General features: G+C 41.9%; 1 protein-coding gene across 6 annotated transcripts in view; it reads left to right on the forward strand.

Moving 5' to 3' along the window:
- The first annotated feature begins 5047 nt into the window (after positions 1–5047).
- The window catches only part of arhgef9a (Cdc42 guanine nucleotide exchange factor (GEF) 9a), a 48487-nt gene continuing 28906 nt past the window's right edge, over positions 5048–24628 (forward strand). For 2 of the 6 annotated variants that reach the window (XM_004563257.4, XM_004563261.5), the window contains exons 1-5: positions 5049–5333; positions 6667–8348; positions 10297–10635; positions 11429–11555; positions 11643–11752. In XM_004563257.4, coding sequence (XP_004563314.1) covers positions 6741–8348; positions 10297–10635; positions 11429–11555; positions 11643–11752 — 2184 coding nt within the window. In that variant the 5' untranslated portion in view covers positions 5049–5333; positions 6667–6740. Of the gene's footprint in view, positions 5334–6666; positions 8349–10296; positions 10636–11428; positions 11556–11642; positions 11753–24628 lie in introns of all 6 variants that reach the window. The other 4 variants (XM_076891264.1, XM_004563258.4, XM_004563260.4 and 1 more) reach the window with 4 other exon arrangements.

The following is a 24628-nucleotide window of genomic DNA, read 5'->3' on the forward strand; positions in this document are numbered from 1 at the left end:
AACTTGCATCAATTAGGCATCCTTGGATTCTATGGAACTGGCCAGGAAAAAAGTGGCAGATCATGTTACTGTTATTTTTCTCAACATTTTTGCAAATGTGCAAAGCAAATAAAATGATTTCACAGTGTTACATGGAAAAATCATGATATTGAATGGAGGGATTCCGCTGTTTTGAAGAACATCCCGAGGCTCGGTACCTTGTAACAGAGATCCAATTGATGCCTGTGGCTTTAATCACATCTAAGTTTAATGCTAGCCACATCTCCGAGGTCTAATGCTTTACTTTCACACCAAATTACTTTTTAGCCCAGGGCACATTTTCTGAAAAAAAAAATGTATCTGTGGTCACAGCTTGAACAGTACGGCCATGATCCATTGATTGACACACGGCTAAAGGCTGAATCCCACTGGAGAGGATTCCTCGTAAAGCACATGCAGTAGCAGGAATCCTGCCTGTTTCTGTGGAATTACTGCACATGTAACGAGATATTTATTACAGAGTACGGTGCCCAAAGCCTTACGACAACTTTTTTTCATTTATAGCGAGCCTGGATTCAGGTGCAGACTAGTGCTGAACACAATCACAACCCCTTTATCAGGTTTGGTAGCAGTTTCTTATTGAACCTCCAACAATTGCCAATAATCCGATGAGAGAGTGAAATAAACCTTGGAACTCTGGTAGTTAATTAAAATCCTCATTGGAAATTTGGTTCATTTCATTTCATCATTTTAGATCCATTCCTCCAGTTTCACTTTATCATTCTGATTCCCCTGAAAACTGGATTTGCCTGTGTGAAATAGACAATATTCTCAAATGCATTGTATATCTGATTTTTAATAATAAAGGATTGTCTTGTAATCCAAAGCAACTTGCGAGATGAAGCGGCACGCTTTAAAAGAACCAGAGTGCCATCATGTGGAGGACATATTTAACTGCAGGGTGCTGTGTGGACTGCATTATATAAACTGTTACACTATTAAAAGTATTTACAGGAGTGACAGCATATTTCAGTGACCTAAGTTATTGTTTTTTGAAACTTATTGTGTATTTTCTGTTTAGAGACTTGATTTAGTAGAAGAAAAAAAACATCCCTCATGTCCCTGGTGTAAAAAGAGGACAGTTTCAGTTGGTTCCTCCAGATGTCTCTCTTTACCCAATTGTATTTGCATATTTGGGAAATCACACAATCCCAAACAGTGAGGATCTAGGGGGGGACAGTTGTTCAGATGGCACTGAGTGTACACAAGTACATGCAAAGTCCAGAATATACAATGTCTGTCCATTTTCCATATATTGTAAATACTGGTATGTTGGCATTTGCACATTTATGCACTCTTCTCAGCGCCAAGAGCTGAACCATGTTCTGCTATTGTAATCTAAGGGTCTGCTGTGGCTATAGAAATAGCACACAGAGCTGGGTTGGCCCATAGACATAAAAACTGCAACTAAGTGAATAAAAATACAATTTTTAGTTTAAAGAAATGAGGCTTGTGTTAGAATTCCAGACAATACTTAGTAAGTGACTACCAGATAAGCAGCATTTGCTTTTGGATGAGTTTTGTGGGATTATAAAAGAATATTTTTGTTATGCTACTTATAGAGGCATCTTTTTACCACCTTCCTTTATACAGAGTATCTGATGATTGGAAGAGCACTTCCATGTATTTCCCTTTGCCAGGAGACAGTTCACAGAAAGCTGAGAGGACACAGGGAGAAGAAAGGGAGATAAATGATAGGCCTCATTATAGAGCTATTGTTTCGTATCTGTTAAAAACACAGTTGGTTAAACTTGATTTCAACAGCTAAACCAGCACAGCGGACACTGACCAGAAACAATGACGTGGTCAGAGGTCAACATTCATCACGGAGATAAAACAGACAACTCTAAAAGGACTTTTCCAGTGACGACTCAGTGCGAGGAATGCCGGTTTACTATCAATCATGCTACTGATCGTGTAAGAGATCTCGCCTAAGATCTCAGACCTTGACTCAGCTCAGCTGTACTGACACATTGTGCTGAGAAGATGCAGAATGATCTTCAAAGTTTTTATATCCTTTTGTTCTCCTCAGCCCTCCTCTGCTGACTATAATCCCACCCTTCTTTTCCAAAGTCCCCTGGGTTTTCCCAGTCAGAAACACTGCTCTCTGAAGAATCTGGAAGCACCCAGATGAGTGGAAATGGTGCCAGGGTGCTTTTCTGTCACTTTTACTGACCCAAAAACACAGCCAAGTTCAGTTCACCCCGAGGGCCCGTATAGAAAGATACAAATAAACAACGCACTGATAAAGAACTGGGGTGAATATCTGCATCATCGAAGTTTAGATTTTTGACAGCCACAAAACACAGAGGACATGCAGGAAACTACTGAGCCACATGCGAAACTAGGCCGGACAAATGCTGAATGCTAAAAATGCCGAAAATGCCAAAAAACTAGAACATTTAATGTTTTATGAAGAAAGTCCATCCAGAGTGCACTTATGACTTAAATTCCTAAAAAATCTGCTGTTTCCTCCCTTGCTCTAAAACAGGAAGTAGAACTGTGCTTGCCTTCCGCTCGTCTTGTTTATTGGAACCCGCCTTCCTGTTTTCAGATTCATCCTGATAATGGCTGAAAGTCCCCAGCTGAAAGCCTCTCTCTCTCTCTCTCTCTCACACACACACACTGTCAAATCCCCCTCATTCCTTTTTTTCCCTCCCTCCCTGCGCCTCTTTCTCCCTCTTGCTGTCTCTCAGATCACTGCTAGATAAGTCATTTTGTGAGACCTTCCAATCACCAGCAACATTCAGACCTTTCAGCACATTCCAGCTGTCCGTATGCGTGTGCCGACTAAGGTGGTATTTATGTGTGTGTGTAAGTGTGCAAAAAAAAAAAAAGGCTCATGATTGATTAACCCAAGTGATTGGAAGGTTCAAAGAGTCAAATGTCAAAGCGTTAGCTTGTAGGATGAGCTCAGATGTGTGTGTGTGTGTGAGTGAGATTTGGGGATTGTGCCATGTGCACCCAAGCCAAGGAAATATGCAGGTCAGTGCAGAGGGAATGTCAGGAATGTCAGTGTAATTCAAACTCTTGTCTGCCACCGGAGGCGAGTGCTACCTGGAAATAGTTTTTACACCAAAAGTGGGCAAATATGGGTGTGTGTGTGACTTTACATCAGAGCATGGTCATGCATAAGGAGTCTTATACACGGTCGTGACAGCAATCGGCGCCATCTAGGGACATGTGCTAAAGTTCCACAGTGTTTTCCAAACACCTGCACCGAAAAACAAGATTTCCCCGACTTCCCAGCTGTTCTCACATGACCTACACCTCCCGAATCCAGTTCCCAGGCTTTTAGTAAGCCTTTCATTTGATATCACAACATATCGGCCAACCCCTCCCTCCCTCCTTCCCTTCCCTGTCTGTCTGGCTTTTTCACGGCAGCCTGTTTTCACTCAGCGGCTTTGACAAAGACTGGCGAAATAATTACAGCTGGGCCTAAACTGGGTTTGTCTCCAGTAATCTCCACCAAAAACCAATGAGTGCGGACCGTGTCATAGGAAGAGGAGGAAGAGGCTGATTGTTCTGAAAACGAGAAGCCAGTGACATCATTTCAAAGAGCTCTGTTCCGAGTGTTCAACACTCGGGGTAAATGGGCAACAAAATAAACTCGCTGTAATGCACGCGGCTTGCCAGACACCAACAGAACTTATCATTTCAGGCAGAAGCCCATCTCCATTCATCGCCCATTTCCCCGCTTTCTATTCCCTCATACAAGATGCTGCTTTAATGAGTTTATTTTCCAAAGATCAGAGGCTGCTTTTTCTGTCTGTACAAACCAGATCTGAGCTGAAACATTTGTCCCGTTTCAGCCAGGATGTCTTTTGTGATGGCCCGGGGACAGCAGGAAGACTGCTTGGGGTTCTGAGGAAGTGTGAGTAAGGGAAGGGAGGAAAGGAGTGAGGGACTGGAGGCAAAGGAGAGGAACAAAGACATAAGTTAACTTTATGAGAAAAGATGAACAGAACACATAAGAAATGACAGAAGGCATTAATTTAAATCAGTCAAATGTAGCTTTCTATATGTATAGTATAAAAAAAGGGGGGGGCAAGCCATTAGCTCGGCAAATGAAGACGTGACCTAAGATGCTCCATCATACGAGGGGGTCATATGAAGATCAGGTGGCTTTAATTCGCAGTGACAGCTGCTTATGAGTTATCTGGGGAAGTGTAGCATGTAAATCACCGTCTTGCTGCTACTACAACCGCTACACCCTGGAGCACTCCAGGGACAGCAGAGGAGAGGAGTACGGCTCCATGGGCAAGCAAGGGAAGCATGGACACGCAGAGATATTTACATACAGTCAGACAGACTTCCTGGCATTGTCAGCCCGAGAGCGTTGATGTCAGATCCACTCCTTCCTGTGCAGAAGGGAGAACGCTATGTGATGACAATGGGCCCAAAAACAGGACAAAGAGGAAATGTTTAAATTTAGGCCCCTTCTTCCACCATCTCCTCTTTCACAGCTATGGAGCTCTGGAGCTGTTTAGTTTTGTGAATTCCTTCAGCCCCCCCACCACCCTGCCTCTCCAGAGCTCCCTCTCCCCATTGTGTCATTTCAATAGAAGGATTTTCACATTCAGAGCAAATCCCAAAGGAGGATCAGCTAGTGAGACCAGAGTTCAGTCAATCACTTGTTTTCACTGATGTTCCTTTAGAAATTATAAGTGCTTTCTCATAAATCCACCCAACAAATAGAAGAGAAGAGAAAAAACCAAAACATACATAAATATGTGCTTAAAAAGCGAGTGGAAAACAGATGAGGGTTTTTTAATGAACTGAAGACTTAAAATGGGATTAAAAATGTGATAAATATTATTTATAAAATGAAATGTTTCCAGCATAATTTAGCTCTAAACGCGTTGTTATGAGCCTGTTTAACTCAAATAATTACAGCTGCTCTGCTGGTGTGCAGGCATGTGTGTCTAGGTGTGTGTGTGTGTGTGTGTAGGGGGTGTTGGTGTGTGTTTCTCTGTCTGCGTGAGAGCTTTATCACAAATCAGAGTGTCGGCGTCTGTAGAAGCTTACAGGGCAAGAGTTCACCGGTTTGTCCAACTCGTTCTCGGAGTCTTGAGGATAGCGGACGGACTTCACAGGCAACAAAAAAGCCCCAAAACACACGTGATCGGCAAAGGAGTCGCTGCAGTCCACGACTTAACTCATGGATAGAAGTTAAGCCCGCAGAGGACGGCGGATAAGTCTGGCTGACGTTAATAGCGACTGCTGTTATTGACTTTGACGACAGCAGCGACGATGCCTGTTTGACACGGAGGGGGGAAGCTTTCTGCTTTCAGGTAAGTTGTGAGCTCCAACAGCTAACTTCTCTTCAGGAGGACTTGTAAGGGAGAAAAAGACAGTTCGTTTTTCGCGGGTGTTACTTGACAAGCAAGTTTATGAAGTTCGTGAATTTCACAGCGAAGCCCACATCGGCTGACTTTTGCGCTATTTCGACTCCTTGTTTTCACTTTTTAAAACACTTTTGAGGTGGTTAAAAACTTAAAAGACCGTTTTACACTTCAGCCTAGCGTTAGGCAAACGTTAATTTTATTGACGCCATTTTTTTTTAAAATGACTTAAACGCCCAGTGCGGCAGCCGTCTGTCGTTCACTGACAGCGGGGTAGAGCGAGCTGCTGGTGCCCTTAAAACTTTTGTGACACAATAAATACTGAAAGCCAAAACTTAGTGAAACTTAGTGTATATCTCATTACAGTATAACTACCAAGCAGGGTGTATAACACTGAGCAAAACTCATAATGCTGCTATCAGAGAATAACAGTCTTTTAAAGCCATTTAAAAAAAGTACATGAACTTTTCTGTTTAAATGCTAAAATAAATACTAGCTAATGTGTGTAATTAGACAGCGCTTGTAAAACTGTCATTTCTTCTTTTTCTAATTTTTTTTTAACTTTTTGCGCAGCTACTGTTTATTTAAATAGCCCTCTGAAAGGCTTATCAGTAAATTGAATTGTAAAATTGTGCTGAGAGGCCAGCTTAATTGAAACGCATCTTTCGTTGTGATCTGAGGGAACAACAAAGATTTGTGCTGGGGGGCCTCCAATTACACAAAATGCTTCCATACATTTAAAGGGATTACAGTAGAAGAGGGTGCTATTAGCATGTGGTGGGTTCGCTGTGTCACCGAGCATCTTCTTCCTCAGAGGGAGCTTATCTGAGCTCTGATGATGTCACAGCTGGAGCGGTCCTGAAATAACCACACATCTCTGTAGTGGGTGTTTCCATGACAACACATCCTCGGTTTAAATGGTGGATGGCAACTGTGTCGTAAATAATTACTTTGAATAATATGGGCAAAATACTGGGAAAGTGGGGAGCTGGGTGTTGACTTGTTGCACAGACGTCTGCCTCTCGCAATCACAGAATAAGACTTTGAATACTGTCATGGCGTTTCAGTATTTAAGCTCATTGTATTGGTTATTCTTGAATGTTTGACCTGCGAATAAAATTCAGTTTATTTAATATCCTCCGCTGATATTTCCCAAATTTGTGGTGCCCATCTACAGGCAGGCATTCTGAGCGAGTTACATTGGAGTAAGGATGATATAAAATGACAAGGCAGTCAGTTTAATGTCAAACTCCTGAATAAAAATGTGGTTTTGTTCCTCTAGGTGATTGAGAAAGGGAAGGGCCTGAAACATGATGTCCATTGGAACTGATAGCTGACACCGTAGAATGAGAGAGGATGGAGCAGACAGGCAACCCTGCCCTTGAGAGCAACAACCCTAATGGGTTTGTCAACCGAGTGTTTAATGTTTCTCTGGATGTGGAGAATGAGACCAGCAGTGTTTATATTCAGGAGACTGGAACAGGGCCTGCAGAGGGGCAGGGAGAGACCCAGGCTGCCTCTTCTCAGACCCCTGTCAAGGACAGACAGGAGGTCAACAGGAGGCCTCGTGCCACAGGGGGCATCTGGAGGATCCTGAACCGAAAGCGAGCTGTCTCAGAGCTGGAGAGGAGACCCCACTCCATGATTTTGCCTGGGGAGGCTTCCATCCCGAAACTCTCATTCGCTGACAAAGTTCGATCCTTCAAGAAGCTTAAATCCCCGGCTGTATTCAGAGGGAAGGCAGGGAAATTGTCCACTGCAAAGTTTACCAGCTCTTTGGTGGATGAGGAGTCTTTCTGCCGCGATATTGGCACACCTCAGCAGCCCAGTGGTGGCACGCTTAGACAGCGTGGCCAGAGGCATTCATATGCTGGCTATACAGCACAGTTTGACTGTTTGTTTGAAGACATTGACCTCTCAACTTCTATGGATGGCCATCAATCCACTATAACGGGCGAGGCTGTGACTCAGAATGGCTGCAAACCATCTGAAAAAGTTTCTTATACTAAAAGAAGCCACAACAATTCAGCCAACTGCAACAAAACTGCTGCAGCTTGTGAAGAACTAAGCACTAGAGATAGCCCGAGGACCCACCGGAGTGGAGGAAGGAGGCACAAAGATGTGTGGAGTTACCTGAGGAGGATTTCCCTTTTGGGGAAGACCAATCCTGTGTATTCAGAGAGGAGCTTTGACTCTGAGCTTCCCTCACTGGACAAAACAATAGACTCAGACTATGGCTCTGTGGACTTTGAGAGTGTCAGAGACTTTCAGCCACCTCCCCCAAAACAGTCGGACACCAAGGGGCACTTTGGTGGTCTCTTCAAATTTTTCAACAACTTTGCAGAGACAGCTAGACGATGGCGAACAACATCACGCTCCTTCTCTCCTCCGGAGGGGGAGAAGACTCCGATGAGCTCCCCACGGGCCCCACAGCGCGCAGTGGACAATGTTCACAGTGTGTCTCTGACACTTCACAATGAAGGACTTCCAACATCCCAGCCTACCCCTTCATCACCAGTGACTAGTAAATTCTTACACTCCAATAGCTTTAATGGTGACACTCCAGCACCTGTGACAGGTGGACGATCACCTCCAGTGGTCCTTAAAGCCTTTAGGCCCTGCTCAGGACCTCAGGCTGTCAATGGCCTTCAGAGTTTTGAAGTTACAGACAAACCTGCTGACAGAGAGACAAACCTCCGGTCCAAGGCCATAGTAGAAAATCATGTCCCTCATTTAGGCTTAAACACGGAGGCTGAAAGTGAAGCAGAAGTTGAAAGGGACCAATCAGATTCTCTCTGTCAAGAGGAAAATGTAGCGGGACAGACAGGAAATGAGCAGGATTCCCAAGATGCTCCGCTTGACTCCCACCAGATACAGGAAGTGAATGTCCAATCACAACAAGGTGATAAAGAGAGCACAACCAATAGCGTACCAGCATCAGATTCCACAGAGGAAATATTTAAGGTAGGTAACTTTAAATAGCTAATGAGCCACCGAATTCAAATGAATGCATTCAGTAAACAAGTGTATACTTTGTGTTGTTAAACCACCTTTGGTTTTCTGTTATTTTTTAGACAAAGGCATTTTCATGTGTAAAGGGTCACGTTTTTATGCCATAACTACATTCCATTGCAGGCTTTTATTCACAATATTAACACTGCCAGAAGCATGCGTCATGTCATTACTTCATAAATGCTGGAAATATCATTTATGTAACTGCTTTAATCATGGTCATTCTTTTGCTTCTGAAAAAACAACAAACATAGAAGCTAAAAGGGACCAGGGGTGATTTGGTTGCATGCAGGTAGCATACGTGTCAGGAAAAAACAAAAATCATTCAAAGAGCTAGACTATGACATGATTTGGGCACCTGCTTTGCAGTTGTCCTTTTGCCCCATCTGTTGGAGAAAAGAGGAAATAGTAACTGTAAAGGTGCACAACATCATAGTGGAGGAATTTGGCCTTTTCTTGCTTAGTCGGCCTTTTGTAGCCTGCAACAAAACCCCACGTTTCCCACAGAGCCAGGAGTGTGTGTGTGGGACTGCGGCAGCCCAGAGTTTTGTGACATCCGCGCATCATGACAGCACCCTTCCCTTCTCACTCCAGTGGCAGAATTAGTCATCTCCCTTCTAGTCACAGCAACGAGTCAGGACATGTTGGCCCCAGCTCCTAATGACAAAATCAGATATGACATCTCAGTACTCAGCACACTTTCATAGGGGCTTATTATGCAAAGGCAAGGGCTTTGGGAGCATGTGTTTTGGGAAGGGTGCTAATGTTTGGTCCCACTGTAAATTAGCAGGGTTCTACGCTGATACCACTCTTAAATGGAAAGATAATAGGGGCAGAAGGAGGAATTAGCAGATAAAAATAATTCATGTTTAACAGTATTACAAGATGTAAAATGTTTTGAGCCTTAAGAAGGGCAGAATTTCACTTATTTAACCCAAATCTTTTTAAAGGGCTTAGTAAACCTGCGTGTGTTGAGAGTTCTGCTTTTTGAAGTCAGTGAAAAACTAAACAAGTAAGCCTTAAAAGAGCTAGCTGAAATCTGTAGGGTGATAAATGTCAGCCTAATTAAGGTTCACAAGCCAAGTAGCTGTGGCATGAAAATGGAATAAAACACAACTTCATTTTTTTGCAGAACTGTTTGTGCCAAATGTGTACACAGATCAGCAGTAGAAGAGAAACTGCAAACACTGATTATGTATTCACACACTGACTTAACTGCAACCCACTGGCTTTGGGGGAACTTGTTTCCCTACTAATACAAGTACCATAATACTTAAAGCCTTGCTTCAAGTATTGTGGTACCTCATTAAGTGAAATTCAGCCGTGCACTCATGATTTTGAACGTGAGAGGCTGGTAGTTACAAAGTTTTTGCTGCTATCAGGTTTGTATCACCTGCTGTCAAGGTGATACAAACCTGACAGCAGCACAAATGTGTTTTGGCCTGTCATCAAGATAAGTTATTGAATTAACACAAGTTTGGCAAGAGCATTGCACATGGACAGCAAAAACTGTGAAGCTGTGTACACCGAGCTTTGCTAAAAAGAGCGTTACAGCTCAAAGTTGTGCCAAAATAATTTGTCACATTTACACTGCAAAGCCCTGTTTAGGGGACGTGATGGCGTGTGACAAGAAAATCCTTCTCAGTAATCACAAATTATTTAAAAATGAAATCCACATGTCTGTTGTGCTGATGTTTCCCTTGATTTGCCAACAGTCTTGTCATTCAGTTACCTACTGATCCACTGCAATTAAGCTACTGGGTAGAAACTTTTAAAATAAAAAAAATTTGAGGTATATTTTGTTGAACCTGCAGAGACATTTTTCTCAATTCCCTACACAAGAAATGTATTGTTGCACCTTTATCTGGGCCAAACTGCTGAGTATCTGTGCCAATCGCAGCTGTGTGAGCAGATTGCCAGCCAGACAGGCTGCAGTGTAAGACAGCCTGGCCCGGCCTTGCCCCACTCGAGCACAGAGAAGACCTCTGTACCTCAGAAGCGCTTGCGCCCTCGTCCTCGCCCGGCATCAGCTGTCCTGGACCTTTGGAGACCCAACCCGGACCGAGATCTCGACAGCCATTACAGTGAGGTCGGCTCACTTTCCCGAAGGAGACGCAGGCCTGCTACCACAGTGCAACACTCTCTGGGGCAGAGAGGGATGACTTCCCGCGCCAGGCCTTGCTCTGTCATAGAAACCAGTGTTACTAGGGAGACGCAGTCCACGGAACTGCATCACAGAGTAAGATGTTAAACTCACCAAAAGCAAACATATAAATATGAACATAGACACGACAAGTAGTCCCATATATATACCAACACATGCAGCTATATAAAGTCTATGTAGGTGTGTCTATTACACATAAATATATCTCATTTTTACACTGAAAAAGGGAAAATAGGTAGGCCAAGTCTCACTAGTAGTCTCCACCAACTCACTGACAAATATAGCACAAGCCCATAATGAATCAAAGACACACCACAGACTATGAAGGGCATCCCAGTACTAACCCAGTATTTATATACCACTCACTGTTTAGCTGCAACAATGCTCAGCCTCTGCCTGCATTTTTGGATGCAGCTTTTATCCCTAGCTCTCATACTCCCTTTCTGCCTTTCTCTCTCTCTTTCTTTCTTTTTACTTTCTTCTGTCCTCCCTTGTGGTTCCCCTTTCTCTCTCCTTCACTCTCATTCTTTTTCTGTGGCCAATTTTCTGCCTCATCGCTTCCATAAGCTCTACCTCTCATTGCCCTAACTCAGAGTCAGTTCATTTTAACCTGAGAGACTGCCTGGTTGGCATGATGTATAGTCTCTCATGGTTTGCTGCAGGGCATGCACACTGACCAATGCACCAGAATAGACTTGCTGGATGTGAAATACTTTAATTCTCTGCACAAAAAAAGAAAAAAAAGGGGGACAAGGCAGTAATGTGAAGGGCAGGAGAGAGTGTGCATTCAGCCTTGTGTGTGTGTGCGTGCATCTGAGTAACCGTGTATGGAATATTTGAGGTGTCCTGACTAGTCAGTGTTCTCCAGGCCTTGTCTCGCCCCCCGGGTGTGTCACCGTTAGAGCCCCCACACAGGGCGTCTCTCCAGCGGTGTCGCTCCCTGCCTCTCCCCCCCAGCACTCTCACTGCATTGGCCCTGCTCCTGCCACAGTCAGGTATTGTTCCATATTTTTATTCGTTTAAATATGCAGATTGTTAATTGATGTATGCTCAGTTCTGCATGTCTTCTTGTCTCTATCCAGCAGACATGGGGCAGTCCTCATCTTCAGTGCGCCTGCGGTCTGGAGGTTCTGGTAGCTGCAGGAGGAGGAGGCTGTTAAGACCTGGGTCAGAACCGCTACAGGTCAACATAGTGAGTATAATATACACACGCTTGCAAATAATGGCATTGCGTAATTTTATTTCTTTTATTTCCTTTTAGACTTTTCAGGCCTTTGGACAGATTTATTTAAAAAAAAAAAACACTGCACACAGTGGACGGTATGATGACTGATAGCTTCTCTCTGATACCGTTAATATTGGAGTTTACAAGGCGTTGCTCAGTGTTTCATCAGATAATGAAGGGACTGATCCGTGAAGATGGTGGCCACGTGGATTAATGTCACGCAGTACTCTTTGGCCATTACTCATCCTGAGTTGCACACCCAACATTTCAGATGTGTTGTTTAATGTGTCGAGTGCAATTCACTCAGACCAAATTGTTAATTTTCACAGCAGATAGAGAAATAGCAGTAAATTCTAAATAATACTCTTTGCATGCTGGATTCTCTTAAAACTGTCTAGAGTGTCAGTTGTGTAAAATTGGCTGTAGAGTATGCTGGAATAACGCTGCTCGGGAGGTGAAACCAGGCATTTCGGAATCGATGCTTTGAAGTGGAAGTGGCCTCTAGAGGATTCTAGTGAAAGGAGATACAGAGTCTTCTGATACATCCTGACAGGGTAGTGGCACACATTTCTAGTGCTGGGTCCAGCAGCTCTACTTACAGAACTATAATGCACAAGACAAACACTGTTTTTTGTTTTGAAAAATATTAAGACTAAAAATAAAGTGTCAGGAAACCACTCCTCTTTTTGATACACGTGACCCAATATAGCAAACAGTGCCCAAAAAGGGTCTGCAAACCTTTTCATACGTTGTCTGGTTGTCTTCTTTATGTTATTCTTTCTACCCCCAAACTTGCCATGATTTGTCTAACTTTGAGCAACATTTTAGGGTTTTTTCTACCACTAAAATTATGCTTTTAGCTTTTTGACACAAAAAAGGAAAAAATTAGGTTCACTGATGTTTGTTCCTTTTTTAATATAACTGTGCTTTTGTGGGTACAGTCCAAGTAGAAATGACTTTGGGTCTAATGAAACTTTTAATAATTTGCTCACATTACTTTTTCCAGAATGTTTTAATCTCTCTGCACTCCCAAACTCACTGTTCCTTTCACCTCTGTGCATCATTCATTTATTGTAATAATTAAAGTGCTTTAATCTGAAGCGCATCTGAGTAGCTAATTTCCAATCCTCCGCTGAGATTTCAGGTTCCAAGTCTTTGTTCCATGTGTGTTCAGTTTTTCTAGGTCTCTAAAGGACTCGATATAAACTCGTAAAAGATATTTTTTCCCCAGAAACAGTCTTTTGTCATCATTATTTCGACAAGTGTAGTGAGTGAATTATGTTTGTGTTTTTAAAAAGCTCAAAATAAAAAAAAGGCTTCTTTTCAGATCAGATGTATCCTTCAGTTCTTTAACATCACAGTTTGGATGAGACAGCTCTTAAGCCTTTTCATTGCTTTAGAGGGCCAAAATTTGAATGTAGAATCTGCATTTCCTGCGGTGTAAAACCGGTTAGACCACACTGTGACAGTCTCTTTGTTTTAAAGATTTTTCTTACATTATATCAGAATGGAGCTACATGTTTAAAAGTCAGCTTACCAGCCTGCTTTGGGGTAAATATGGAAACTTCAACGAATATTATTTATTTGTAGTATCAGAAAAGTATTTTTTTATTTTACTCAGAAATCACATAATTCAATGCTTTTAGTTGCAAAGGTATATTGCTACAAGTTGCATTTTCCACATCAGTCTCAAATTTCCAGTTATTTACAAGCAGTCAATGAGGACTGACTACAATATATGAATTACATTAAGGAGTCTCTTCTCATAGCAGTAATGCTGTCTGCTCAGCTGCTGAATTATGATCCCCGGGCTTTCGGTCCTGGCATGTCTTCCCATTGAAATTTTGTAAGCTGTGCCTTTGAAGAAGTGACACTACTGCATTTATAGGCTTTGATTATAACTTTTTTCTCCTGCTGATCTAAATAGTGTTTGTGAAACACTGCGCACTGTTGCCATGACACTCACTGGCTCCAGTTCATCTTCTTGCTTCTATCTTTAGGCAGCCTTTTTAAGCGTGAGCTAAATAGAGAAAGTGTGTGGGTGAGAGAGAGAGAGGCAGAGAAAAAGGGGTGGGAGAGAAAAGAAGAGAGATGCTCCCTTTGTCGTGGTCCTCCCCTGGGGTAGGGAACATGGACACATAACACTGGCAGTGTCTTATGTGTGCGGTTAAGTGGTGAGAAAAGTTTATTTGGAGCAGGCTCAAACGCTGGGATCCAAATAAAATCAGTAACGATAGCTTTATTGTCATTATAGTTACTGTTTAACAAAATTTCATATGACTCCTTAAAAAGCAAAGGGGCGCATGGTGACTTAACCTGATAGTATATAGATGATTGATGGATGGATCTCTCCAGGTCTTCATTGTTAAAAAGCTCTTGTTTGTGATACAGCGTAGTGTATATTATAGTCTTCCTGTTTGGATGACTGGTAGAGGCCGGAGGCCGCAGGCACAGAGAAAGCATTCTCACTGCAGTGGATTAACTGCTAATGCTGACGCCTCTCTTCTCCCTTTCATTTAAATGGATTTCTCCCCCAGTCAACCTCCTCTCCTCGTCTCTCCTCTCTTCTCCTCTCCTTTCCTCTCCTCTGACAAACTCTGGCAATAGGCGTCTTTAATTCCTATGCAGATGAGAGGACAGTTTCCTGTGTGTTACTAATGCTGTGCCTGAAGCTCTGCTGTCAGCTTGTCAGTGAAGGGGACTGTCTTATTAACAGCTTCATGCAGATTAAGAGTTTCAACAGAAATCTTCTATGATTAAGTTTGGGCGAACCTAGGTCTGTCTGGACATAATCATATTATGCAATGCTATCTATTTATTATGAACGCATGACTCAGCAGGCAGTGGTTAGCTGGGCAAGAAATGGAGCAATGATAAAAAAGGACAACGTCCTTATGCACACACTTAAACACACGCGGGGAGTAACAGTGCACAAAATTTCTGTTCACTAATTTAATCGGACACACTCGCAGATTTCGTTTGTATTTGCATCCTGGGTCTTTGGCCCCCATGTGATACACCCTCTTTGCAACCCTCTGATGCACACACACACTTCACATGCTCTTCTGATGTATTCAGTATTCATCTGTCAGGATGTATGAGTCATTGCATTGACAACTTCATTATTTGGTGTGGAATGAACAGCACCAGCTAGTGATATTTCTGTCAACCACACTATGAATGTGTAGCGTTTGTTTCACCCTGGGCTTTCTTTTAGAGTCCCGAGAGAGAAACCATGGGAATAGCTCCACCTCAAAATAACTGCACGTTTGTACAGTTTGCACTCAGAGCCAGTGGCGACCTAGAATCCTTTATCAGTGTTCATTCAGCATTGTTCCTCAGTCAAGGTGCTGTAACTTACCGCAGCCACCAGCTAATGCTGTTTTGTAGGACGCTGTAGAATCTGATAAATAGCAGTGCCACTGACTAAACCCGAGTAGATGGTTGTGTTAGAGCCTCCCCAGGCTGTTTCTTCTTAAGAATGATTTTCTGCCTGTCAGGTGTGTGCATGTTGTTGTTAATGGCGCATAAATGCCCATGTGACTGTGCTTACATGTATGGGTGTGTGTTTCTGCGTGTCAGCGAGTGAGGCAGAGAGGCTAAGGGCCTTTCTCTTATATAACTGAGGAGAGCGTTGCCTTCACTGTCTACAAAACCCATTTCCACTTTTCAGATGGCTGCACGTTCCCTGGGACTGGAAGAACAGTGCCTGCGTATTAATTCTCTGAGTCACTGGTGTATCCTGTTTTACAGTAGCTCCGCATTACACTCTGTATTTTGTCAGAGCATGCATGCCTGTGCAAGTACTGATTTGCATTCATGCTTTCTTGAAAAACACTCCACCGTTCTATCTCTCAAACTGTGATATGTTGTTGACAGTCTGGGACAATAGAGAAATACTGGTGGATGATTTCAGCAATATCACAACATGCAGTCATTTCACCTATGAGACCGTTTCAGACCTAAAGGACTTAGGGCTTGTTATCCAGCACCAGTTGTAGTTCCATGTGTACAAGTCTTCCCTGGCTGATTTTACCCACAGCCATCACTATCCACTGCTAGTGCTACTGTAGCACCTTGAAGGTGCACTGCATTGTCCTGTATAATATATAAAACCAATTAAACTAAGTTTGTGAGAGAGACTTGTAATGATGCCAGGTTTAGCAGAGAAAGCTGTAATTTGAATCGCCTATACAGAAATAGGTTAGAAAATACAAATGTCAATAAATAAAAAGTAGCTAACTTTCAATATGACGCATATTCATAAGGAATATGTGTAAAATATATTTATTATATTTAACAATTTATTAAAAGAGCTAACCCTGGATGTATTCAGTTAATATTGATGGTCAGCTCTTTGAAACCCCTATGTTATCTGTGATTCTTTACTCTCTCTGTGCACATTTAGAGACAGTCTCTCTGATTTGAATTACTATAACTAACTTACTCTGCTGAGTGTTTGGAGTCTGAATAAAGAAATAGCTCCGGCCCTGGTCACTTTATCCTGCATTAAAATAATGAGACAGAAGCTAACTGTCTGTACAGTGTTCTCCTAGTTAGAATGTATCCTGCAGGCCTCTGTGAAAGATGGGGTGTATTTTTCTGGCAGCTGCCACTTCTTGTGTACATTATTTAGCTTAACTTTCTGCCTTTGACCTCCCTGACTCCCAGCTACGCCACATGCGGCATCAGAGAAAACCCTCCATCACATCCACGTATTATGCAATCTCCTTGCTCCTTGTAGTTCTTCTTCTTCACCCCCCCCCCCGTCTCGATCCGCCTCCCTTTCTTCATGACCTCAGCGCTCGTCATCCCTTCCTCCATCACGTCCATCTCTGTTTTCTCCTCTGTTCACATCAAGTTTTCTTCCCCCCCACTTCTTTCTGTGCTTGCTTACCTTCTCCCCCCTCTTCCTCTATTCCTCCCTCCAGGCATGTGAAAACACCTGCTTCCTGTGGCCTGTTGTGTGGATGTGAAAGCTTGTGTGTGAGCACAAGAGCACAAAGTTTTAGTGCGCATCCATGGCTGTGTGCAGTCGTATATTTTAGCTTTTCAATGGAAGATGGTTATCAGACAGCCTATTAAGTCTTTGATGGCAAGAGCTACCCTAACAAAACAAAAAAAAGAAATAAGGTGCTCAGCAACAGAAAACAAGCCAAACAAGCTTTCACCCAAATGTGGTTTCACTGCAGAGTTTTGCATTTCAATCTGCTGTTCTGCTTTTGAACTCTTGTGGCGTGGAAGCAGTGAGAATGTAAAATCGTTTTCGCTCAGAGGACAGGTAGAGGTTTCTAACCATCCCTGCAGTTTGTAGCTAGTCGCACATCTATGGCATGCACTGTGTGATAGTAGATTAGAGTGAAAGCATGGACTCATCACTGCTAACTGCTGTCCCACAGACTATGTGAGAAATGTTTTACAGGAAAAATCTAAACATGGACGTTTTTTTTACTCCTGAAAAGCCGTGCCCAACAAGCATCGCATGCAAATCATCCTGAGTTGGAAAAGTCAGGAAGAACAGGAAGGCACTTCTCTCTACATGCTTCCGGGGGGGTCTGGGCTGCAGGTGGCACCCAGTGGCTCTGATGAATGGTGACAATAACACATGCTTACTACACACACAGCCAGCACAGTTGAGTGTAGTGAAGCAATGCCAGTTTTTACAACCAACCTAGCAAATGCCACTTGACTTTATCCCTCACACCTTAGCTGGGGTCTCTCCAGCGACGAGTCTGTGGGCTTCATGAAACCACACACTGACTCTCACGCTGAACAGAACCATAACTAAGAAACTGCAGTTACAACAGTGCTTCGTATTGGTTGCAATGTCTCAAAAGCTGCCTCACCATTACATACTTTGTTATGTTAAGTAAATATTTTAACAGAAACAGAGTTCTCCCCTATATTAGAAGACATTTGAAAGCGGTCATTTAAATGCATGTTTTATCACTGAGATGATTCAGGGAGGCAGCTTAATGAGTGAAAGGGATATCAAGATGATAATTTAATGGCATCATTTAATGAAATAGTCACTTCTGTTATCTTCGTTAATCGTCTTTAAAGAAACATTTTTTCTGTTTGGGAAATTACACGTATTTCTCAAAGAAGAGAGATGAAACTATCGTTACAACTCACATAAATGTGAAGCTACAGCCAGCAGCTGTGTGGCTTACAGCAAACAGTGACAGCTTGAACAAGTGCTTTCAATCTCATTAGGATTTTTTCTTAATAGAGGTGTGGGAGGATAATGCTGAGATTCATTTGTTTATTGCATTTTTGAAGCTATCAATGCACAATTAAATTACTCTGTGTTATACGGTTATGACAGTAGCGTGGTAAGCTTCTGTCACAGAAGTGCGGAAAACAGGTGAGGCGTGCATCAAATGAGTTTCTAATTTTATATGTTTCAAAAATCTTCAAAGGCTTGCTTTCATTCCACAGAGAGACTTGATATGGCATTCCCTAAGTTCAGCCTGTGTTTATTCAAAGACTTTCCGTCTTTAGTTCTGCTAGTGCTGCACAATGCTATGCAGTCTCACCAGGGACTGACCCAAAGACCACAGTCGCTGGACAGATTCAGTTTGTTTTGCAGTCTCAAGAACACACAGATATTGTATTGATTTGTCATTAAATAGCAATTCATTCTCGTGACTGTATCATGCATGAGCAGGACTATTTCTCTTGAAGCTATTAGGCCCTGGAGTGTTTTGATATCACTTTTGAAATATGTATCCGTGATTTTGTCTGCCCTACTTGGCATCCATCTTACTCTATTTCTCAAATCTCCGTGCGCTGACCCACTGACTCGACTTTACACTAAAAGCCAAATTGAGCTGAACGAATAAACAGCTGATGCCTGAACAATGGTGACAAAACTGCGTTCAGGAAAAGTCCAGCACTTTATTTTTAGGGCGCTTTTGTGGCTGAAAGGCCTGGGAGGAAGCAGGAAGTCAGTGTGGTTGCCGTGGGGATGGGAGGAGAAGAAAAGAATTGGAGCAGACAGAAGGGAAATGGGTGTGGTGGGCTTTGCCTCCTATTAACTAAATACCTACTGACCACAAACAGATTCATTTGCTAGCACTGAAACTTAGCAGTCTTTTTCAGAGAGAGGTCATAAGATAGTGGCGGCTTTTAACTAATCCAAAAATGAAAAGTAAGAATTAAAGTAAGTCTCAAAAGAGCTGATCCCAGACCAGCAAATGAGCAGCACTTGTCTTAAACTGATATCATGTAGAATCCAGCTTTTACCCTGGGGCATAAATTACTGGTTAATGTTCTGTCATATGCAGGGTGTTTTTTCCACATTGTGCAAGCCTTGTTCAAGGACGGCAGTTTTTACTTAGCTTTATTCTAATATTATTTAACCACCAAGTTGATATATAAACACGCACTGCATTAGCTGCTGTTCATTGGACCGACGCGTTTACACAGCTACCATATTGTTCAGGGGCATCAGTATCCCCTAATGTATTCAGACCTGTAGGAAAAAAGTCTGTCTACCTATTTTAAGCAGTTTATCTCAAACAGCACATGTTTAGTATTAGATTTAATAAGCATTACACGTGTTAGCAATTTACACTGTGACAGAAGAACAGCAGCAAAAGTGAAAGGGATGATTTACAAGATGGTATTGAGACCTGCTGTGATGTATGGTTTGGAGATGGTTGCACTGATAAAAAGAGAGGTGGCAGATCTGAATATGTTAAGATTTTCATTAGGAGTAAACGGACAAGAATATTAGAGAGACGGCTAAGGTTGAGTGGCTTTGAGACAAAGTTAAAGAGAAAAGGCTGAGATGGTTTAGACATGTGCAGAGGAGGGATAGTGGATATACTGCACAAAGGATGTTAAAGATGGAGTTGGCAGGCAGAAGGAAAAGAGGAAGACCTCAAAGAAGATTTGTGGATGTAGTTGAAGAATGACCTGCAGAGGGTTGGTGTGACAGAGGAGGACGGTAGAGTTAGGGTTAGATGAAGGCAGATGATCTGCTGCGGGAATCCCTAAAGGGATCAGCCGAAGGAAGAAGAAGCAATTCACAGGAAATTTGTAAAGATGCTTAGGAAATGTAAAAATGCTCCTTAATTGCATTGAGTTGTTTGTCAAGTCTTTGGGTGTGTAATGACAGCAACAGTTGACTGAAAAGTCATGTGACTCACTGTGTTTTTATCAAGGCTGCTGTCTTCTGGGAACTTACACAGTAAATGAGTCTGTGTGAATGACGCTTTCTACATGCTGTTACAACTTGATCACTTGCATGCAAATGGATTGTCAACAGTGTGTCATGGACATAGTTTGGGACTCGTTAGCAACATAACACAATATTTTACAAAAACTTGTCACCATTGGAATCTTCTTCCTTTGGTGCTTAGTTTTGACTTTTAATTTTTTTTTTTTTTATTAAAACACAGTAAGCAGAAAAAACATTTTACAGTAATAATATCTTCAGAGAGTACAAAGTCACTGTGAACATGAACATCATGTTATAAGGTTGTATTGAACTCATTTTTTTTTTTTTTTTTTGCCTGTCCCGTTTGGATCTTTAGCCATCAGAATTGTTGTCTGAAGGCCAAGAAAGATGCCAAGTGGATTTACTTTACCAAGTGGATCATCATGGCCTTGCCATATTGGTCCATTTGATTGACCTTTATTATAATTATGTATTTATTTTATTTTCGTTTTTTAAAGACAGGACAGACATGACTGGGGGATAGGACAGGGAGAAAGAATGAAAGAAAGAGAGGGAGAGAAAGAAAAATAGAGGGGAGAAGAGATGGTGAGAAAGGGGGGAAGAAAAAAAAAAGAAAAAAACAAACAAAACACCTGGATCAACCGTATGGAGATAAAAAACCAGAAGGAAAACAAAAACAAACAACAAAGAGCAACATAATAAAAACAACACCATCACAATAAACTAGCTAACAATAGATAACAGTAGATACTTTTTTAATTTCACCTGTTGAGAATGAAAAAAGAAAACAAGCAGAAGAAAACGAGAGCAATAGAGTAAACAACATCATGATGATATATGGGAATATAACTGTAAATACTAAATATTAAACATTATTATTGATCTCATATTAAGATCTGCTGAGGTCTAGACAATGGTTTTTTTTTCTTGTCAATAAACCCATAGAATAGAAAAAGGGTGCACTTTCTTTTTCACAACTCGATATACAAATGAATCAGTAGTTATATTCAGACCTACTGAGGCTGGATTTCACCCATTAAAAAAAAGAATTCCCACAATTTACCTTTTATAAATTTCACTCATCTCTCCTTCAAGGTCATCTTCTGATTGCCCTTTGGACTGCTTTCCACATAGATGCTATTTTTAGATCACCCTGCTCTGTCCCCTTGCACTTGTGTCATTGGTATGCACAGTGGATCTTCCCGAGTATGTGAAAACAGCAACATTTCAACTTGAATTTGAACCCTGAATTGTGTTAGTGTGGCTTAAGTAACCTATGTTTTCAGTGCACAGAAAGACTATTGTCTCCCTCAGATGCTGCAGTCTGACCCTCTAGAACGAATTAATACTGTACAACCCTGTGAATACTTCATAAAAACTATAACCATGGTCCTGGTTTTGCTTCTAACCTTAGATGCAAATTTGAGGTTCACTGTAAAATTGCAAACCGTGCAGTGCAGGTAGTCGTGATGGGATCTAAATATAGCAGCAGTCCTGGAGAAAGTCCAGAGGTGCACGATAAGATCACCTTCGGAGTAGGATCGGATAAATACTGATCTGGTTTGGTTTTTAATGTCTGTAGGCAGAATCCCAGAACTTCCTAATTGTTACTCGGGTAAATATGAAAGGCAGTTATTTGTAGATTAGTAAAATAGACCTTTGTTTGTGTGAGCTGTTCTCTCATGGGTAAAACATGTCCCAGTGAAGTGGGGAGCCAGCAGCTGCTTCTGTGAAAGCGGTTCAGGGTCATTTTCACATGAGAGGATGAAGAGTGATGTCACTAAATTGACTGTCAGTTTGGTTTAGTGGTTGACAGTCCTGAAATTGGTGCAAGTCATACGACTGAGCTGCGTCTGTGCTCGTTCCCTAAGTAATGCACATTCACTAAGTGTAATTTCAGACTCATTTAACGTAATTCTCTGCCAGTGGGAAATATTCTGCCGTTTATACCATCTTTTTTTTTCTTCTGTATATGTATGAGTATATTAGCATTGGTGTCTGTGCAGATTTAGACTTTCAGATGTGACCTTTGTTGTCTAAATGTCAGGGAGATTGGAGAGGGAGCCCACAGAGGTAGGGCAGGCTTATGTAATCTCCTCACTCTGTGTTGCACACACACAAGCAGAGAGAAGGGGGGGAAAAAGCTTGTTTGAGGACGGTTGTCATATCTCAGCTGTGATGCCTTGTATGGCTCTCTGTTCTCTGAAAGCCAAGCTTTCAGGAGCCATTGCTTTTATCAGCATGTATGTGCAGAAAGTGCCCTGGAAATTATTTATGGCTTTAAAAATACTGATATATTGCACTCCTTTGGTGTTATTCTCTTAAAATTATTCTGAGGTCTTTTGATTCATTCCAAAGCTCACAGCTCAATGTGAAGTTAGAGTGTAGTTTGGAAAGGGAGTGTGTATCCGTGTGTAGGATGGTTGACTAGGGAGATGGAACTGAAGTGATTCTCCTATGTTAATTTATTCACAATCACGTTGTGCTCCACTCATAATCTGCCAACAATCCCGCAGGCTGGGATGTGCTCATGTTCATCTAAGGTATCACTGTGAACATGAAGGCCAAAATTATGTGCATGCCAATGGCAAACACGTGCATCAGATCGGAGCTTGGGCCATTTTGTCCTGTCACTTTCGATAAACTTAAAACAACTCAACACTGAAAAACATTGCACTGCACACCAGACACTAGTCTCCTTTAGGTCTGAAAGGCTGCTCTGTAGTTGTAGTAGTTGTTCCTCTCTCTTTTTCAGAGGACTTCACCTGTTTCCTGCACAAACTTCTAGCAGTTAGAGTTGATTTTGATCCGCAGAAACTTAACAGAACAACCCCACAAGCACAGCCTCCTTTTCAACCATTCAATCAATATGCTCAAAATGCTCCAGTCACACTAAAAGATATCAAACCACAGCTGCACTTGTTTATGTTGGCCATGGGTGTAAAACGCTAACTAAGCTAGTGACTTTTAAATACTGACTTTTAAATACTTTATTTCTACAGTGGGCTGCTGTTGAAATCCTCCTCATTTCCCAGTGACCGTAGAGTCAGAAAGTTGTTCTTGAGTTTTGTTACTTATGCTTCACCGAATCACAACAGTAATCATCTCAAGGTACTTTACAGTGTAAGCTACAAAAATGACAGAAACGAGAAATGAGCAGGCATTTGGCAACAGTGGAGAGAAATAACTCCAGCAGAACCAGGATCAGGGAGGGAGGCCATCTGCCACGAGCGGTTGGGGGGGCAAAAAGAAAAGCACAGAGATCACAAGTAACAAACAGGACAACACGCAAACAAGAGGAGAGAGAAGACAGAGAAACGACATGCAGTTGTGGCATCTAAGCACATTTGGTGTCGAGGGGAGGGGATCGAAGGAGAAGTGATTTACAGGGAGCCGCTGAGCCAGTGTGGGCGGGAGATTTGTGATCTCCCTTTCTAGTGCCTGCACCTTCAGTTATTACTACTACAGAAACATAATTTAAGACTATGATGATGTCACATGGCCCATTATGGCCTTTAAAATACACTTTGGGGTATAATTACAGTTGTTGTTTTTTAAAATATCCTTTATTTTTGGGAAACAGTTACTATGATCTGGTTCTTTTACAAGTGATGTATATTGTTTAGTTTTTCGCAACTCTAGCTGGGGGTCTGAGGTCTACCAGCACTGTCAGGTTTGACATATCATGTCCATAAATCCATGTTTGCATAGATCATTGTCAAACAAAGCACATCAAATACCCAATCATTTGATGTCTAAGATATTAAAATGTAAAAACGTCCAATGGGTGATTTCTTTTAATTAGGCACCGCTTGGAACTGACATTTCCTCCGTGAGATCAGTTTCAGCCTTTTTATTGCAGCAGGCAACTGAAATAATTTTTCAAAAGTGGATACCAGTGCTGAAATTTACACGTTTGTCCCTCTGGAGCCATTAGTTTTATAAATCCCATTAGCTGCTTGAAGTTTCAAAGTTTTCCAACTGACCCATCACTTCTATCTAAGGAAACTGATTTATTACACAATTTCAACCACTGGATACATTTCACAGGTATTTCTCTTGATTTAAAATTTCTATGAAGTCAAATTTACAACTTAGAAACCTAAGCACCTAAGAGCTTCTTCTTTTCAAGTAAAATAAAATGATGGCAATGACACATACAGCATGTTCATTAACGTTCATGTAGTACCAGTTTTCCCCTTTTTTCCCCTCAAAGCACTTTTTACACTGCAGGCTGCATCCACAGATACATTTTCAATGCTAACACACATCAGGGGATTCTTGGGGTTCGGTTTCTTGCCCACGGTCACTTCAGCATATAGATCCAGGAGCTGGGGATTGACTCACCAATCTTCTGAAAACTATGCAACCCACTCTAAATCCTGGGCCCCCATGAACAGGATATCTGTTCATGGGGGCAGATATCCTGTGAGAAATTTGCCACCAGTGAGGAGTGCAAGGGTCCACCCAAGAGACGTGACAAACCCCATAGAAATAGTGAGACTACTGAAGACTTGTACATAGTTAAACGTGTATGATGTAACAATAAAGTCATTCAGAAAAAATCTAGTTTAGTGGAAAAAAATTTACTTTGTTGCAACTTAATTGATTAATACTACATTTGTGGAGGCATCTTCCATTTTAAAAAAGCAACA

The sequence above is a fragment of the Maylandia zebra genome, linkage group LG2 (assembly GCF_041146795.1).
Source record: "Maylandia zebra isolate NMK-2024a linkage group LG2, Mzebra_GT3a, whole genome shotgun sequence".
NCBI classification, from domain to species: Eukaryota; Metazoa; Chordata; class Actinopteri; order Cichliformes; family Cichlidae; genus Maylandia; species Maylandia zebra.